Source organism: Triturus cristatus, chromosome 7 (genome assembly GCF_964204655.1).
Source record: "Triturus cristatus chromosome 7, aTriCri1.1, whole genome shotgun sequence".
Lineage (NCBI taxonomy): Eukaryota > Metazoa > Chordata > Amphibia > Caudata > Salamandridae > Triturus > Triturus cristatus.
The window spans coordinates 1,643,251,441-1,643,270,845 of record NC_140590.1 but is presented as its reverse complement, the minus strand read 5'-3'; the positions used below and the strand labels follow the sequence as shown (position 1 = coordinate 1,643,270,845).

The following is a 19,405-nucleotide window of genomic DNA, read 5'->3' as shown; positions in this document are numbered from 1 at the left end:
TCACCTTCGAAGTAGCCCTGTCAGAAGATGGCCCCGCCACCCCAAAATGGGATCAGACCCCTGGCGGGATGAGTAAGGGGGGCGCTGCCGTCCGGCTGCCAGACCACTACAAGGATGTGTACCTCCCCGTAAGCAAGAATACAGAGATATTGTTTGCCTTGGGTAACTCATATCTTTTCCGCATAATTGTGTGTTGTCAGTCTCGCTCCTTAATCCAACATCTGCCACACAATCTACAGATTACACTAAAAAATGTATTTAGATCAGATCGAAAGTTACTTAAAAGTGCACCCACTTGGCGCTAACACGTGACAGACCCTTTGTAAACGTTAATGTCACCTTTCGGCGGAGTATTTTATTGTATGTAATATGTATGATCGTTGTATTCGAGCGTCAAATCTGTACTAATTAATTGAGACTTTTCCCCAGTCGGTATTAATGAGTGTTAAAACGATGGATAGCGAAATAATACTGTCCGAGAATGTAACCTATAATGTGCCTTTTCTTGTCGCACTAGTTGGTCCTCCATAGGTATATAGCTCCTGGATGGCACGGGGCTGTAGTTTAGCAAGACAGGCTCATCCTTTCACCATTCCAACGGTTGATAAAAGGACTGCAACCGCACTGAGAAATAATGGCAGCTGTTATTCAAGCTACAGGGCGCAGTTTGAGTTTGTTGTGCCTGTCAGAAACTCTAGAGAACATTCGTTTTACCAGTCATAGCGCCTAGAAGCGCGCACAGATTTACATGCACAGACGCTGTACTCACGGCTGGGCATCCCCGGTCTCTCGCTCCGCCAGGAAGTTCCGAGGCACGAAGCCCACTTTGCCCGTGCGCCTGCCGGCTGCGTCCACCACCTCCGCCTTCCACCAGTCGCCGTGCTGCTCCAGCAGGCGCAGGAGGTCCCCGGCCTTGAAGCTGAGCTCTTCCTCCGTCCGCGCCTGGAAGTCCCATTGGCTGACGTAGAGCTGGCCGAGCGCGGCCCTTCTCGTCGCGGGTGAGGGGGTGGGGGGTGTCCTCCACGAGGGTGGAGGGGCCGTGGACACTGTTCTCTCCGGGGGTGTGGGGGTCTCTTTCCCCAGTGGGAACGGGTTCACGATGACCACGTCGAAGGGTTTGTTCGTGTCCCCATCCTTGCAGCACCGGCAGCAGCACCAGGGGCAGCAGGCACAGCGTCTCTGCATGGCGAGGGGCGTCCGGGCGAGGTTACATGGCACGCCAGCGGGAAGGGTCGAGGGATACCCCCCTGCGCTAGGGGGCGTAGGTAGACGAGGCTCTCAGGACGTGCGGGGACAGGGCGCTCCCACACCTGTCCTCATGCCCCGGACCAGGCTCTGCCACCAACACTTCCTCATTCCTGAGGGCCAAGGGCTCCGTGCTCGACAAGTTCCGCCTCTCTGGTCGCACCGCGAGCGCGCGAGGAAGGAGGGAAAGATTTAATCAAGTTATTGACAGTCTGATAAAGAAAGAAGAACTCGCATTCTTGGCCAGAGCCGGTGCGTCAGCCCAGTCAGCACTGGTACCGGAACACACCTGAGAGGGCGGGGAATCCACCCCAGGGCACGCAGCCACCTGGGCCAAGAGGCCCCGCCAGCCAACTTTCATTTTTAGCCGACAGGGCGGGATTACCTTGACTTATTTATTTGTGCGTTTTATACAGCGCGTGTACTTTACCCAGAGGTGTCAGAGCGCTTTACAATAGAGCGAAGTACATTACATAAGAAACTCCAAGTAACATGGTAGAGGTGATAAAGGGTATGGCTGCTACAGTTACTCACGGTGAGGGTTACATATTTACAAGTTACATGTTCACAAAAGAAAAGAAAAGAAATTACAAATTGCATACTAAAGTTGGAGCGATTGGGGTTGCAGAAGTACATTTTTATATATTTACATAGCTGAGGCCGAAGGTCGACCTAGCTCTCCTGTGAGTGTTATGAAGCAGTCAGAGTCACACCAAGGGATGTGACGGCGTGTACCTGGTGGGTAAGTGGGCGAGGGGAAGTATTGATAAAAGTGTCTTTGCAAGGAAAGAGTTTTAAGGTTTGTTTTGAAGATGCGGAAAAAGGTGGTGGTGCCAAGGTTTGAAGGAAGCGAGTTCCAAATTCTGGTCACATTACCTGAGAAAGATTGTGGCATAAGTCTCTCCCTTCTGAAAGTTGGGGGTTCGAGCAGTAGGTTTTCAGTATTATGTGAGGGCCTGAAGCCACCTGAAAGTTTGAGTTTGTTAGCTAGGTAGCAATGGGTAGAAGCCTGGATGGCTTTATGGGTGATACAGGAAGTCTTACATTTTGACCTAGCTTCAATAGCAAGCCAGCAAAGAGTTATCAGCATGGGTCTGATGCGGTTATTTCTTTTGGCTCCGTGGACTAAGCACGCTGCCAAATGGAGGATGGGTTTTAAAGTAGGAATGTGGATCTTTGGGAGGCCTGCAAGGAGAGCATTACAATAGTCCAATCTGGAGGGAACCAAAGATTGAACAATAGTTTTCAGGTCTTGTTCAGGGATAAAAAGTCGGATCCCCCTGAGAAGGCACAGATGGTAGCGTGCATTCTTGGCCATGGTGTTGATTCGGAATTGGAGGTTAAGTCGTTCGTCTTGGATGACGCCTGTGGATTTGGCACTATCAACAATGGTAGGTTTGCAATTAAGAATGCTCAGATTATCCATCCTTGATTGTACCGCAGGTGGAGGGTTTGAGTTTGAGATAAGACGGAATTTGGTTTTAGAGGGATTTAGTTTTAGGCGTTGAGACGTCATCCATTCTTGGATGGAGTTGAGGGTGCTGGCAAGGAGTGAAATGTCATGTGCAGAGGTCACATTGGGGTATAGTTAGGTGTCGTCAGCATAGAGGTGACAGAGGATCCCAGTCTTTTGTTGAAGTTCCCCCAACAGCTCCATGTAAAGATTGATGAGGTTGTGGGAGCAAGGACAGATCCTTGAGGGACGCCATGATCCACAGCCATTGACGTTGAGAGCCTGTTTTCGATTTTGATCATCTGAGATGTGCCCGTAAGGTAAGAATCAAACCATTTAAGAACTACGCCTTCAAAACCCATTCTTTGTTTTAGTGTGTTAAGGAGTGTGTGATGGTTTACAGTATTGAAGGCTGCAGAGAGGTCCAGCAGGATCAGGAGGCAGGAGCTACCAGAGTGAAGGACTCATGGGGTATCGTCAATAGCCTGTAGTAGCGCTGCTTCGGTGCTGCAGCCTTGATTGAAGCCAGATTGAAATGTATCTAGAAGGTTGTTGTCCTTGATGTGTTGGGTAAGTTGCTCCGATACACATCCATCAGTGATTTTGGCAAGGAAAGGGAGGTTGGTGATAGGGCAGTAGTTGTTGAGGTCATTCTCTTCTGCGGATGGTTTCTTCAGTAGTGGTGTCACCTGATCTGTTTTGAGGGCATCAGGAAAGGAACCTTGACTGAGAAAGAGGTAAATCAGATTAGACAAGTAGGAGTCTGTGTAGGTGTAAAGGTCTATTGTGTCATGAGTGCCAGTCCCGCTACGTGGCACACGCAGGGACCAATTAAAAACTCCTCCGATCCAAGACCGAAACGCTTCGTGCTCTAGTGTTTGGGATCAAGCCTTTGTTTCCGAGTTATGTACCTGCAGTTCTTCCGGGTCACAGTTGGGTTTAGGTGTTCCTGTTTGGTGTCTCCTCGAGTCTTCCCTGCTCAGCCGTCAGCGACTTTGAATTCCCTCGGCGGTGCTGGCAGTTCCTTTCAGAAAGCCCTTCGGCACTGCAGCCACGGCTCCATAGTCACATGTAAACAAGTACACAACAAGATACTAAGTCCTGCAATACGCACAGATTTATTCTATCACTAATCCTGATGCTTACCTGTTGGAATCCACGTCCTTGGAGATTCGTTTTTCTTTTTTTTGTGTATTGCTTAATTAACCCAAAGTCTTCCTGAAAAGATATGGAATCCTCTGTTACAATTTTCCTGACTATAAGGAGCTTTTAAGTTGTTTTTAAGTGCATAACTTGTATCCAGATACTAAGGAGAGAATATCCTATTCTAAGATCTATCCCAAATGTCATTAGGTGGGTGTAGAGTGCTCCCCTTCATTGATTATAGTTCTCTACCTATATGTGCACTTTATTGAAATTTATCTTTTCTATTTTACAGACAAGGCTATGCCATCACTTGAACCTTTCTATTTCTTTAGCGAAAGAAGGGAAAAAATTAGGTACTTTAGACTCTCACACGTTTCTCAATATAAATCTTTTACACTTAGTAAATATCTTTTACTGACATACTCTATCTCTTTTTAGGTAGAGATATCTCCTGGCTGTGCGGACCATCCCATATGTGAGGGACGAAGTGGAACACATTATTCGTCCAGTGGTGGGTGGTGAGATTTGAAAGTGGTGGGCGTAAACTTTCCGTGGGAGAGCACCGTGGCGAGCAAGCGTAGCGAGCGAGCCCGAACAATTAAAGGGGGGTTCGGAGGGATTGATCCCCGAGAAAAGTTTGAAAAATAAGTGGGCAAATGGTGCATTTTCAAGTAAATTTGAGAAGCAAGAAAGCTAATAAAGCAGTTGTGAAAGTGCAGTTATTACATTAATAAAGGGATGGCATATAACAACATGGCAGAGCTCTCTGTGCACCTCTGAGAAGCTGAAGTGTACAGGGCCTTGCGTCAGACACCTAGATGTGCAGTCTGCCACCACATTTATCAGCTGCTTCACATATTTCGAACTCAGACACAGATTTGCAAAATGGTTTATGGACGGAAAATTGATTCAATATTAATGAGGCATTGTGTGCTGCCTTCCCCCAGGCCCTATAAAAGAGTATTTAAGGGTCACCTATAATTTAAAATTAGAGCGCATTTAAGGCGCAGAGAATATTTACTTACTGCTCAGGCCTGGTATGATGGATGCATCTCTGAAAAAAAGCATACACACGCAGCGTGCCAGCAGGCAGGGCCTAGGTTCGGAAACATGATTCCTTCTAGATAGAAATGTTTCCGAAGCTACGTCCGGTCAGTGCCACGCTCCTTTGAACTATATACACAGGTTGTGTTGTGTGCCAGCAGGGCCTAGCATCAAAAACATTTCTATTGTTATGTTTTTGAAGCTAGGTCCAGTGCTGGCACTCGGTGTTCAAGCTTGTCAGAGGTGCGAGGGTCACGCGTGGCTGGGCCTGTAGCAAAGTGGCCTTTCTAAATGAACATAAGTGAGGCTGATTGTAATTTGCACCTCACTGTGATGAGCTGAAATTTGCAAACCCAGATATGGTGGTCTGGAAGAGACGGCAACCCCTGTCCCTGCCCTGCTGCCTGCCGCTACATTATGAAAAAGAAGAAACATTTTTTAAGAGCCAGTTTCCATAAAGGGACAGGTTCTGCTTAAGATAATGAGAGCTACTCGCCTTGGATCAGATCATACCACCGCAACTTGCGTGAGTATGGATATCTGAGCAACGGTTATCGACCAGAATTGAGGTTACAAACCACTGATGTGATTGATTGTGCAATGTGCATCACAATTAAGAAGGAACGCCCGTTTCATGCTATTCAAAATTGCGATATGGAATCAGTCTCAAACACATTTTAGTCAATCGAATCTGGAGTGTGAACCCTTAAAAAAGAAAATAAATTGCTGGCATACCCCGTCAGCCGCCGGAAGCATGTTTATTTTCAAAGTATTACCTCCTCGTCCGTCTTCCTCGCCACAGTATTCACTAATGAGCCTTCGGCTCCCACAGAAACTCCAAATGCAATTTTACATTCTAGTCTCCCTCCAATATGGCCCCCAGCTACGACAGCCAATCCCATAAAGGGATACAGAAAGCTCCAAAACGACCTGTTTTTTTGTTTCTGCACTACTCCGAGTGCTGTGTTCCTGCTTGTCAGGTGAGTGTGGGGCGGCGGTCCTGCTATAGCGGACTCTTGGGCCCCGTGTTCGTTTGGATGGGGGGACGTGGTTTGTGTTGCTAATGTTCTTGCCTGCTTATGTCCCCCTGTGCAGCGTGCCTCTCCAGTTTCTGCTTTAGCGGAACCGGCGCGGCGGCGGTCGGGTCGTTTGGTGTCCTGCCTCCTTCCTCTGACAGCGCCTCTGTGTCCTGCTTTAGCGGACTCCTGGGGCGCGTGTTTAGTGCTTGCCAACCGCGCGTCCTGCTTAGCGGACTTATGCGGTTGGCGCTTTGTTGTGGTTTACCGCGCTTCAGTCACGGAGCGCAGTATGCTTCCTCTGTTTGGCCTGAATTCATGGAGATTCCTCGGCGGTTGTCTGGGGCAATCTTGGGTGGCGATTCTGGTGCATTAAGGGGCACAGGCTTCCGGCTCTTTTTTATTTGTGTGCTGGGGGCGTGTCCTGTGTTTTTTTGACGATTACTTGCACCTGGTGGCCATTATAAAGGCTGTTTCTTGTTGATTGCTGCTGGATGGTTCTTCGTTAGCTGCCTTTGCGTTTGCTGTTATAATGGAGGTTACTGATGATGCTGTGGCTCCTGCCCTTGGGGATGTCGCTTCTGGATCTCAGGATGCTTTGCCTTCCTTGTCTGTGATTCAACAGATGATTGATTCAGCTGTGGCTGCTGCTTTGCGTGGCAAGTTGACTGCGCCTCCTTCTAAGAAGCTCAGGTCGGATCCTGCCTCCCAGGTTGGTTCTGACGCTGAGGAAGATGTGGAGGTTCGAGGTCGCTTTGTGCAGGGTGCTGATCTTAAAGACGTGCTGGGGCACATTCGCACCAACTTGCTGTTTCCTGATTCGGTTGTTCCGATGGAGGATGATTTTTTTGCGCAGTATCAGCGTCCGGATCCTGATCATCTTCCTCTGCATTCTTTTGTGGTGAAGGTGTTGGGGACTGAATGGAAGGATGTTGACAAGGGAGCTTTCCCTCGCTACTTGGCTAAACGTTACCCTTTACAGGATTTTTCTTCCAAGTATCCTTCCTCGGTGAAGGTTGATTCCTTGATGGCTGCAATGTCGTCTCAGGGGTTTGTAGTTTCTGAGGATTCCTCTCCGGCGGATCCTGTGGATCGGAAAGGTGGATGGGGCGGTGGAGCGCACTTTTTCTGCTGCCAATTATTCCATCCGGGCTGCCACTTATTATTCTTATACCATTCAATCCTTGCTGAAGGATTTTCAGTCCTTGGCTGAACTGTTGGACCAGGGCAAGGATATCTCCTCTACGTTGGCCATGATGGAACAACAGGTTCGTCTCCTTTCAGACGTCTCTTTTGATGCCTTGGGTGCGGCTGCTTCTGCGGATGGTTCTTCAGTGGCGGCTAGGCGCCAGTTATGGCTGCGCTCGTGGAAGGCTGATGCTGCCCAGAAGTCTTTGCTTATGAAGATTCCTTTTACTGGAGTTAAGCTTTTTGGTCCTCCTTTGGAGGATATGGTGAAGAAGACGGCGGAGGATAGAAAACTGCTGGCTCCGGATCGGGCTGGTCGTTTCCGTTCTTTTGGTACTACCCGTGCCTTTGGGCCTTCTCGTAGGGGCCGTGTTCACCAGCTCTTTCGTGGTAGGGGGCGTGGCCGGGGTGCCCCTTCCGCTGATAAGTCCCGGTTCTCCAATGTTCAATCCTCCGCTTCTGCTCCCTCCAAGTCATGACTCTGTTTCCCCGGGGAAGGGTCCGGTTGGGGGTCGGCTACGATTCTTCCTGGCATCCTGGAGAATGACTGTGTCAGATCAGTGGGTCCTTCGGGTGGTTTCCGAGGGTTTCGCCTTGGGTCCAGCCAGGATCCTCCAGACTATTTCAGGTCCACTCCTTGCCCCAGGTTGGCTCTCAAGGAAGCGACGCTTTTGGCCGGTATAGACTCTCTTCTGGCAAAAGGTGCTGTGATTCCGGTTCCAGAGACTCAGCGGGGGTTGGGGGTTTACTCCATCCTGTTCCTTGTGTCCAAGCGCACGGGGGATCTCAGGCCTGTCCTGGACCTAAAGTGGCTGAATGGGTTCGTTCCTCCTCAGACTTTCAAGATGGTGTCTCTGAAGTTGATCCTCCCTCTGATTTCTCGGGGAGACTTTCTAGCGTCAATCGATCTACAGGACGCCTATCTCCATGTGCCTGTGCAACCCGCCAGTCAGCGTTTTCTGCGGTTCTGTGTCCTGGGTCGGCACTTCCAATTTCAGGTATTGCCTTTTGGTCTCTGCTCTGCACCCAGGGTGTTTACGAAGGTTCTGGCACCTGTCATTGGTCATTTACATGGGGAGGGCATTCAGGTGTTTCCCTACCTGGACGATTTATTGATTTCTGCTTCTTCTCTTTCTAAGGCGGTGAGCCATGTCCAGAGGGTTTGCCAGGTCCTGGAACAGCACGGCTTCCTGGTGAATGTGGGGAAGTCCTCCCTGGTTCCTTCGCAGGATCTGACTTTCATAGGGGCTCGTTTCAGGACTCTGTTGGGGTCGGTGTTCCTGCCACCTGCTCGGACGGAATCCCTACTGTATGCTGTTCAATCCCTGCTGTCGGGTCCTTCCCAGCCTGCAAGACTTTGGTTGAGGGTTCAGGGTCTCATTTCCGCTTCCCTGTCCGTGGTTCCTTGGGCTCGCCTACACATGTATCCCATGGTGTCCCGCATTTTGCTGCATTGGGACCCCTGTTCTCATGATCTCGATCTCTTGATTCCTGTGTCGGTGGGTGTTCGGGTGGCCCTGGAGTGGTGGTTGGACGTACTTCATCTCTCCCGGGGTTGTCCTTTTCTGGTAATTCCTTCTCGGGTCCTCACTACCGATGCCAGTCTCTTGGGCTGGGGTGCTACTCTGGGGGACTCTTCGACTCAGGGTCTTTGGGATCCGACTGTGAGGTCTTGTTCGTCGAATTACAGAGAGCTGAAGGCTGTCTAGTTGGGTCTGCTGGCCTTCTCGGACCTTCTCTTGGGTCATCATGTTCAGGTCAGGACGGACAATCAGGTGGTCATGGCGTATCTCAATCATCAGGGGGGCTGCCGGGTTCCTTCCCTCCGTTCCCTCAGTTACCAGATTTGTTCTTGGGGAGAGTTGCACCTAGAGTCGCTGTCGGCTGTTTACCTTCCAGGTCGGGAGAACGTGGTTGCGGACTGCCTGAGCAGGGTCTTTCCGTCCATGGGGTCCTTGTCCCTGACGCGACGGATGTTCCGGGCTTTGCGGAGGAGGTCTGGGTCTCCGATTGTGGACCTGTTTGCTTCCCGGTCCAATGCGAAAGTACGTTGCTTTTGCCCGATTATGCCATGTCCGGAGGCATGGCGGATAGATGCTCTGTCCTTCCTGTGGCCGAAGGGCCTGTTGTGTGCGTTCGCTCCTGTTCCCCTGATCCCGGTTGTGTTGCAGAAGATCAAGAGGGAGGGTGCCCTTGTTCTTCTGATTGTGCCAGGTTGGCGTTGCCGCCCGTGGTTTCCTCTCTTGTTGGAGTTGGCGGTGGGCACGGGGTGGTTGTTGCCCTTTGATCCTTTTCCTCTGATGGGGCCTCCGCTTCCTCTTCCGGTGTTCCAGTCGTGGGTCTGCGGGCCTGGCTCTTGAGAGGGACTCCCTGATTCGGGGTGGGTGTTCGGTGGTGGTTGCTGATGTTATTCAGCGGTCCAGGCATCCATCTACTTTGTGTTCCTATGCGAAACACTGGGACAACTTTGCTGCTTGGTGCGTTCGGCACGGTTTGTCTCTGTCTGACTTGGATCCTGCCCGCATTCTTGATTTTTTGCATGAGGGTTTTGAATTGGGTTTGGCCATCTCTACTCTTCGTGCACAGTGGGCTGCCATTCGGGCCTTTCATGCTCTTCCTTTGGTTTCTGTGACGCCGTTAGTGTCCAGGCTATTGAAGTCTCTGGCTTTTCAGCGTCCCCGTCTTGTTCTGTCTTCTCCTCCTTGGGATCTGCCGCTGGTTCTGCGTGCGCTGCAGTTGGTTCCTTTTGAGCCTTTGGAGTCGATTGACCTGAAGTTCTTGACTCTTAAGGTCGTCTTTCTTGTGGCTATTGCTTCTGCCAGGAGGATTGGGGAGTTGGGGACTTTCCTGCGGTCGGCTCCTTTTTTGTGTATTCTGGATGATCGTGTTGTTCTGCGCCCTCACCCCACTTTTGTTCCGAAGGTGAATTCCTTTTTTCATCGTTCTGCTGAGGTGATTCTTCCGGTTCTTTGTCCTGATCCTTCCTCTGGGGATGAGTCGTTGCTGCATCTTCTGGATGTTCGGCGCGCCTTGTTGATTTACCTGGATCGGACTTCTTCTTTTTGCAAGGTGGACAATTTGTTTGTGAATTTTGGTTTGTCCCGTAGGGGTTTGTGTCCTTCCCTCTCCACTCTCAGTCATTGGATTAAGGACGTTATTCTGTTGCCTTACGGTTCTTCTTTCTTGCTTCCTTCTCTTCCTGTTCAAGGGCATTCCACTCGTTCGGTTGCTGCCTCCTGGGCCGCTTTCAGTGGGGTGTCCATAGAGGATATTTGCCGTGCTGCCACTTGGTCTTCCCCTCATACCTTCATTTCGCACTACCGTCTTCAGATTGGTGGTGGTGCTTTGGTTGCCTTTGCCTCTTCTGTGCTGGGGTCTGGGGTCCCATAGGTTGGAGATTCTCTGTGTCTCTTTCCTGTTGTTGTATTAAAGTTTTGCTTGCCTGCTGACTTTCCTGGTGGACTCTGTTCTTACATGAAGCTGATGTGCTTTGGTATCGGCTCATTAGTGAATACTGTGGCGAGGAAGACGGACGAGGAGGTAATGCCCCGGTTACTTACCGGTAATCTTCATTACTCCGAGTTCTTGTCTTCCTCGCCACAGTATAGTTTCCCTTTCCCTCCCGGCCCTCTTCTTGGCTTCATGTCTGCGGCTTGGTTTCTCAGGTCGTTTTGGAGCTTTCTGTATCCCTTTATGGGATTGGCTGATGTAGCTGGGGGCCATATTGGAGGGAGAGGGAGACTAGAATGTAAAATTGCATTTGGAGTTTCTGTGGGAGCCGAAGGCTCATTAGTGAATACTGTGGCGAGGAAGACAAGGACTCGGAGTAATGAAGATTACCGGTAAGTAACCGGGGCATTATCGTATCGCACACAATACAGTGCTGGCTGCGGGTCTCCTTGCTGTAACCGGTGTGAGGGAAAAGGCTGTGGCTGTCGTGTCATGAGCTGGAGAATATTAAAGGCTGGTGAGAGTCTGAGAGGTGGGGAAGGGGAGGTAGCGAGAGTGAAAGCAGAGCGGGCGACCTCGAGGGAATGTAAACTTTAGAAAATCATAACATTTTACGGCATCTCATGAATGAAACCCCCAGGGCGACCAGAGCGACACTGCTGAGCTCACAGAGTAAGAGATCGTCCATTCAAACTCTATTTAGTTACAGGTCTCTAAAATTATGAGGGCCCTTTTTAGATTGTTCCAGAAAAATTATACTGATCCCCTTAATCTCCGCCGTGAACTTAATTAGTTTCTTCCGATCGGCGAATAACTCCAGTGCTGCTGTGAGAGCCTCTGGCCTGGCCATTATTATGGCCACCATGACTGTGCCAGCGGCGGCCAGCATGCTCGAGGGAGGGGGGGGCACGGGTGATGAATAAAACAAATAAAATAAAACTTACCTGAGTGCCGGGTACCCCGCCGCCTCCGCTCCTGGCCGGTCACGCTGTACTGGTGCAGCGGCAGCCGGGTCCGAGTGTTCCTGCTGTAGGAAGCAGCCAGCAGGGTGCTTCCCTCTCCTACGCCAGCCAATCACAACGCTGCAAATGGCAGCATTGTGATTGGTAGGCGCAGCAGGAGAGCGCCCCAGCCCGGGACATTTTCTCTGCGTAAAGAAAAGGGGAGAGTGGGCGGTCCTGCTCGAGGGCAGGGGGGGAGTGGCTTACCCACTGTTGTGGGTACTGACTGTTTGGTCGGTTCCAGGGCCGACCAAACAGTCAGTATGCACAACATTGGCCAAGCCACTCCCCCCTGCCTTCGAGCAGACCGCCCACCCGCCCGCCCCCAACCAGGCACGCACAGAGGGACTTCTGCTTTCTCGGAATGCGAGAAGGCAGAAACATAAATGGTAGTTTTTACCGTTTATGTTTCTGCCTTCTCGCACCGCGAGAAAGCAGTAGGGCGACGCCCCCACGCCCCAATGGGGGAGCCGCCACTGTATTCGTCCATCCCTGGTTTTCCCTTCTTCCCCTGGTCCACTCAATTTACTTTAACCTGGTTGGGTATATCGGTGACCAGGCGGAAGTAGGGATCTCACTTCCTTGCATGGCGTTCCTGCAGAAGCGTGAGTAAAGTCTGACATATTGCAGGGTCGCTTGGGATATTGTCTAGAGAGTGGCTCAAAGGATTTGTTTTTAAAATGTCCTTGAGGAGGGTATCACCGGTAATGACATCAAAGCTGTGCCAGGACACTTTGGATTTGCATTCCTCAAGTGGGGTTGGATGTGAGGTATGGCCAAGGAGTGAAATAACTTTTACATCAAAGAATTGAAGAAATCCCGCTACTTTCTTGGTTCGGTTGTCAAAGTTCTCACTTGAAGATAAAGGGGTGTTGGTAGTAGTTTTGACTAGGTCAAAGATTTTTTGTCGTTTATTCTTGGCAGAGTCAAAGGAGGTTCAGAAGTTATTTGATTTTTAGCAAAAGATGTGTTTGCAATAGTGTGATCTAACGTATCGGAGATCAGAGAAATTAAAGGTAGAAGGTGACTGTCTCTATTTCTTCTCTAGATATCTTAGATCTTTTCTTTCATCGTAGAGGGAATAATTGAACCATGGGGCCGATGGTGTGGGCCTTTTCTGCTTTGAAGTGGAGCTACATTGTCTATTAAGGCCGAAAGATTGGTAAAACTTTGGGAAGTCACATCATTGATGTCACATGTTACCGGGACACATACATTCCAATCCTGAGCCATCCTTCCACGTCATTCGTTTAAGGTGTATCACTTTAAGTGATCCAGTAGAATTGAACTAAGACTCCAGCTCCCAGCATGCACTGATTTCATAACAGAAAGCTATGTCTGGAAACAAGGTATACGTTTTTAAGTTGGATGAAAAGGGGAAGGGAGGGCTGGGCCCTAAAAGGGGTGTGGTCTGTAGATTCTGGAGAGAGGCCTCGGATTGGATGAGCATGTAGTCTGAAAAGAGCCCGCCCCACAGGATTCCTGATTTGGAAGTGCTATGACAAAACTTGCATGGACCATGAAGATACATGGGGGAAGCGGACAAAAATCAATGAAGGATTTTTTGAGGACTCCTGTTTGGACCCTGACAACAGCTGTCCAACATGGACATGTCTAAAAAGCTAAAATGACATATCTTTAGTAACAATGGTCAGGGACGGACTGGAAAAAATCAGCCTTGGTAAAAATGTTCACCCCAAGCCTACACTGGAGGAAGTAATCACCAGAATAGGGTAGTAGGGCAGGGTTGTGCCCTAGGACCTCTCCTGGCACAGAAACCATCCCTGTGGCCTGCAGTCCACTGGGAAAATACCAGAAGTGACAGAATAGCCAGCCCAAGCCTGATTCAGATCTAGTAGCAGCGACCTATGGCCATGCCCATTCCCCACATTTCTGCCTTTGACTCCTTACTGCCTCCTAATGGGAGGTTTCTATCTATGTCTTTTGTTTTGTTGGAGTCTCCTGGCACCCCCTGCAGTCCAGCTGTGAATGTGTGACGGGATTGTTAACATCAGCTTTCCTCATTGAACTCTCATATTTCTGCACACCAGGCTGGTCAGAAGGCAGTGCTTAATTTGAGCGGGTGGTTTCCGGTGCTCGGCACCAGCACTTAATTGCCAGTCTGCCTCAAGGTGGTGCTGTTTGTCTAAATTAAAGATGAGCTCACAACAGTTGTTTATTAATTAAAAAAACATTTAAACGGACTAATACCTGTAGCCCAAGCCATTCTCATAGCTTTGGGGGCCTGGTATAGTCTGAATGGCACTCTTGTAGGGTGCTATGGTTAGTAGGTGCATTGGTGCTGTCACTGGCAGGGGCAATGGGTGGTTTAAGCTCGAGTGACCTCCTGAGAAGGGCCCTTCACTTCTTCTTCTTTTTTTTTCTTCAAATTTAGCACTGTCAGAAGGTTTTGTGTGAACCCGGTGAAGAAGTACTTGAGAAGTCCTATTGTTGATCTATTTCAAAATGTTTTTGAGCATTTATGGCAAATCTTTCATGTTAAGGCATGATGCCATGTCACTGGTCAGAAAACCGGAGTAGTTAAAGAAACTTTTAAACATGGATATATTTAAAGCATTCATTAAAGTTCAATTCTCGGGGGTCACAGAAGCCTATCCAGTCACAGTGAGTACACTGAATTAAATGTGTGAACAGTTAAACACAACAATCACACATTTTTCCTCTCATCGAGGCTGACAGAAGAATGTAGCAACTCTGTTGCTTAACACTTTTAAATGTCAAGTGGAAGCAATAGTTATATTTCTAAAAGGGCCAGAAAATGGATGAAAAAGTCATGGAGCTTGAAAAATGCCCAGGCGAGTAGGAGAAATTCAAATTGGAAAGTAGTCGGTGAGCCAGGAAATCACAAACTCCAAACCGGAATAACGTCTGGATCCAGCAACCGTGCAGGATTACAGGAGGAATTCCACAAAAAAGGCAGAGTTTGCTTCGTCTCCCCATTGGTCTGCGGATGATATCTGGAAAAAAGGGCTCATTCAGTTCTTAAGGCCGAGCAATGCACCTTCCAAATCAATAAATGTACCGAAATTCCCAATCAAAAACGATAGTAGTGGGAAAAGAATGGACCCATAAAGACGAAAATATCAGAATGGAAGCTTGGAGCTATTTTTTGTGCATATAGAATTGCTTTAAATGTGGCAAAAAGAGCTAAGAAAAATGGTCAGCTGTTACTGTAATAAGCCCAAACCCATTAGAATCAGAAAGATTAAAACTGATATCTGTGGCAATTATATATCATGGTCCTGTTGGAAATAGAAGAGGTACCAGATATCCAATAGACTCAGTGTGTGGAATCTTCTCGTGAGCATAAACTGGGAATGGGTTGGCATACTGTTGAACTTCTAATTTCACAGATGACCACCAGAAAGATTTAGTGTTGTCTTGATGTCTCCTTGTCCTGCACATCTTAATAGCTTTGCCTTGTAGCTTTTCCATGGGAATCCACAAGGCTCGTGGTTGGGAATAAAGGCTATTCCGCTGAATCGAAGGAGACTTGAATAACTATTACTCCAGCTTAGATTGCTCAGCAGAGATATGGGCATCTTTCACCCAATCTACAAATGTCTGTAAAATTCCAGCAATGCGATGTGATGTGAAGTGATATATTTTTGGTTTAAAGCTGAAGGGGATTCAGGATACCACGTAGAAAGAGCTTCTACTAATGCATCTTTGAACGAGTATATGGATGATAATGAAATCATACCGATAGAAGAAGTAAGCCCAAAATGCCTATCTTCTGTAACGACAATGTAAGTTGTGGAGGCACTTATGGTTTTTGTGGTCAGTTATAATCTCTAAAGGTCCTCCGGCTGCAATAAAAAGATGCACAAAAAACAATTGCTGGACAGAATGCAGAACAATGTCATACATTCACCCACCCCCCCAGATTCTGAACTGGGGTGGCAAAGTGAGCTAAAGAACGATGATCCATCTCCTTCTGTTTGCAATAAAAAGATGTCTCAATTTTGGACAAGCATGTTTGATTTCTATGAGTTCTTTCTCGAAGACAGAGCAGTTGTGTTCACACCGAGACAGAGTGTGAAACAGATAACAAGTTGGTTGTTCTAGGTTGTCATTTTCATGAAGCTGCAACAAGACTGCTCCTACTGATGCTCTGGGGCATCTGCATTGACAGCAAATCATTTAGTTTGATCGGGATGTTGAAGAATTGGAACTGGAGTAAAGATGTTCTTGAAAGGCTAGCTCTACGGAGGTGTCCGAGCAAAATTCTTTCCCTAAAATCTTCATTCTTGAGGATCTAAGTAATGTTAGTGGTAAATCTCACAAAATCAAATAAATTGATGATAAAAATAGTCAATACAGAAAAAACTGGGTTTCTTTCACAATAGTTGCGGTTTTCCAATCAATGGAAATTCCACAAGAGCTAAGTAGGGATTCAAGATGTTCAATTTGTTCTTTCTGAAAGTCACATTTTTCTGGTTTGCAGAACAAAGCTGTTGTCAACTCAACTGAGAAAGAACTGAGTTGACATAATCTCTATGATCATCGGTAGTGTGGGAGTAAAACAGCATATCATCTAGATATAAAAGCATAATATTGGTTCAGATTGTTAGCAAACACGTGGTCCATAAAACTTTGAAATACCACGGGGGCATAACACAAGCTGAAGAGCATAACCCAATATCCAAAATGCCCGAAAGAGCTGTAAAAGGCAGTCTTCTACAGATATCCTGATTTTATCCTCAACATATGATAAGCACCACAAAGATCCAGCTTGGTAAAGATGGTGGCTCCTACAATACTCTAAAGAATGTTCTTATTTAAGAGCAGTGGGCATCTACCTTAGCTTGCCAACTTGTTTGATATTCGGTCGTCAACACAGGGCAATAATTCCTTACATTTTTGTGAAATAAATAACTTCAAAGCTTCAGCTGTAGAATAGGATGAAACCATTTACCAGTTCTGTAAGTTTTCCTGTAGCTAGCCCTTGAGATTTTCTTTTTCCTTTTCCAATAGAGAATACATTCTTTCAAAAAGTATTTGTGCTTCAGGTTTGGTTCGTATTTTGCAATTATATTCTTTGTGAGGAGGTAAAGACATCTCAGTGGGTTTGCAGAAGGTGGTAGAATAATCACAGGGTTTCCTGAAGCATATATATTTGTATTTTTTGGTCTTTCATGGTTCTCCTCAAGAGATGCTCAACAGTATCCAGAAGACAATCAACACTCATGGCAGAATTGAGAAGGCGTTGATTTTTTCCACATGACCCAGTTGACATACATGGTTCAACCTGGCAACCTTTGTAGTCCAAAAATTACAAAATTATTAATAAAAAAAATTAAAAGGCAAAACTCTCATTCTACATACCAAATGGTACCAATACTAACAATAAACAATTATTTATTTTACTGCACCAGACGCCAAAGGTGATACTGTTAACCACCTGAACATATTCTGAAATCTTCTTTAAAACTCAAGGTATCTGACACATCTATGCCCAATCATCATTAACTATCATTCCTATCTTGTGGGAGGAAAAGGTTTGGCTAATAGATTGGACAGAAACTTTAGATTTTGACCTTTCATTCTTGTGTTCCTGAAGGTGATGTTCAATGAGAAGCATAGTCTGCACTAGCTCAGAATGATGTTGGCTGAGCAGAGTGTACCAACTCATCTTTAACTTTGTCCTTACCAATCCACCTAAAAAGCGCCATTCAAGTAATTTCAATCCAGGTAGCCTAAAAGCCCAGCAGACAACAAGAAGTCACATAGGAAAGAGCATCAAGCATTCCATTGTCGGATATCAGATAAAGGTTCTTATGCTGAAAATGTTCTCTTGAACATCATCTTGAAAAAGCTAAAAAAAGAAATTGAATAATCATCGAGACATGGGTTCGACTCTGCTGCAAATGGAAGCCCAAGCTAGAGAATCCCCAGACAACCAATAACCTATCCCACCTTTGAGTGATCAGAGGCAAAGTGAGCAGGATGAAAGGCAAAATGAACTAGAGAGATTCCAGAATTTTTCTATGTGTTTGGATCTCCAGAGAAGCAAAGAGTACTTAGAGTGGTTACAGAAAGATCTCAAGCACCCAATGTCAGTCTAAAAACTGCATTCTCACTTGTCAACTACTGACGTTCTTGAGCCTGCTGTTGAAATGCTTCTACCAGGTCTTGCGGTGGATCCATAGTTGGACCAGAATTAAGCAGTCAGTAGCAATTCAGTCTGTCAGCTGTTGGATGCCTTCATGTCTGAAGTCTGTCAGAAGTAGGAGGGACTCCTTCCTGTGTTCATTGTTTTGCTCAACAACTCTGAATAGTACATTGAGCAACAGGATTCTCGCTGACCGGCTGTAAAATGGGGAAAACACCAAGCAGAATACAATGCCTGCAGGCAGACATGTAAATTTGAGTCAGAATATAGTGGAGGAACCTGGCACTCACAAATTCCAAACAGGAGTAGGTGAGGACCTGACTTAGCAGGAGCAGAATTCAAAGAGATGTTTTTGAAGGTAATGCCTTAGGAGAACCAGAAGTCTAAGAGCAGGAAAAAAATAGAAACCAAGGAGCAAAAATAACCATGAGGGAAAAAACACTACTACTACCCTTACTGGAGCATTTGAGACTTATGGTACTTATGGTTCCCGTGCCCTATCCATAAGAGACACTGGAAATGAAGACAGCAGGAAGTGACATTAAGGAAGTGAAGTTGATTTGTATGATGGATTGGGAAACTCATGGATAAGGTATTATCAAAGGAGTCCGTATTGGATTGGGAAAGACGTATTCTGTTTCATGGACAGAGCAAACAGAAAAAGGGGCCATAGTGTGCACAAGCATAGAACCAAAGCCCCCTATGTTTCCAAGATAAGGGTGTTAGCGGACTTATAGATAGGCGGCAAGCCAGACAGACCAAAACCATTCACTGTAGGAAGAAAATTAGGCACCAAGATCTCCCTGTCTATACAGCTTGTGCACCCTCTAGCAAGACCAGGCCCACAAACATGCTCCCCAACCCTCCACGAGGAGCAAAGCAACATCCAGATGTGGACCAACCATGGGCATGTGACAAATAATCAAGGAGTGAGGAAGAGCCGTATGCAAATCGCACCATTCCTTAGAATCAGAGCTTGGATCTTGTTATGTAAGGGAACAGCTGGTACTTAAAGGTTATCACATTATGAAAAGAGCAGCACAGCAGAATCCTCCACTGACACCACTTCTGGAAAACCCAGATTTGTCTTCACATTTCCAGAATAGGTCTCACTTCTTCACAGTTGATATACTGGGCCACAATTGGAATGTCAAGCTTCTTCCTGGCTCTAGAATCAGGAAGACGAGTAGTCCTACACTTGACTCCCTGCAACATGATGCCATTGGTGTCTGTGATTTGTACTTTAACCTGCCAGCATCTTAGCCACTACTTCTTCAACTATCTGCAGGGGTTTCACTAGCTGAGATAGGTCCAGCTTTTGCAGCACGTATCAAAACTGGAGAAAAGGAGCTCCTGGATTTACTGCTGCTGTCCCCTTCTTTATCAAAGGAACCAACAGAAAACACATGCTTGAGTTTGGATTGTGACTGTCACCACCAGTTCCACTGTGAAATTGGCAAGCAGCATAGTTATTAAACCTATTAGTAAGATACTTTGAAATAAAAAGGAGACGCATCATAAAAGGAGAAGGTCCAGCTCTGGCACTAAGTGACCAACAAAAAATATAATCTCTTCTTTAAAAAAAAATAAAAATAGGCATTTGCCCCAATGTGATCCCTGGCTTCAATTATCTCCATACATGGGCCTCGCACAATGGGATATATAATATTCAGAAGTCTTCGCAACAATAAATCTAGCCCATGTCACTGAGCTTGGTAGCCCCGCT

At 47.1% G+C, this 19,405-nt stretch overlaps 1 protein-coding gene across 1 annotated transcript in view; it reads right to left on the bottom strand.

Moving 5' to 3' along the window:
* PTK6 (protein tyrosine kinase 6) overlaps positions 1-1,422 on the bottom strand; it is a 188,536-nt gene extending 187,114 nt beyond the window's left edge. The window contains exon 1 of the mRNA XM_085619682.1: positions 770-1,422. Within this exon, the coding sequence (XP_085475808.1) occupies positions 770-1,185 (416 nt within the window). The 5' untranslated portion in view covers positions 1,186-1,422. The remainder of the gene's footprint in view (positions 1-769) is intronic.
* Between the last annotated feature and the right edge of the window lie 17,983 nt (positions 1,423-19,405).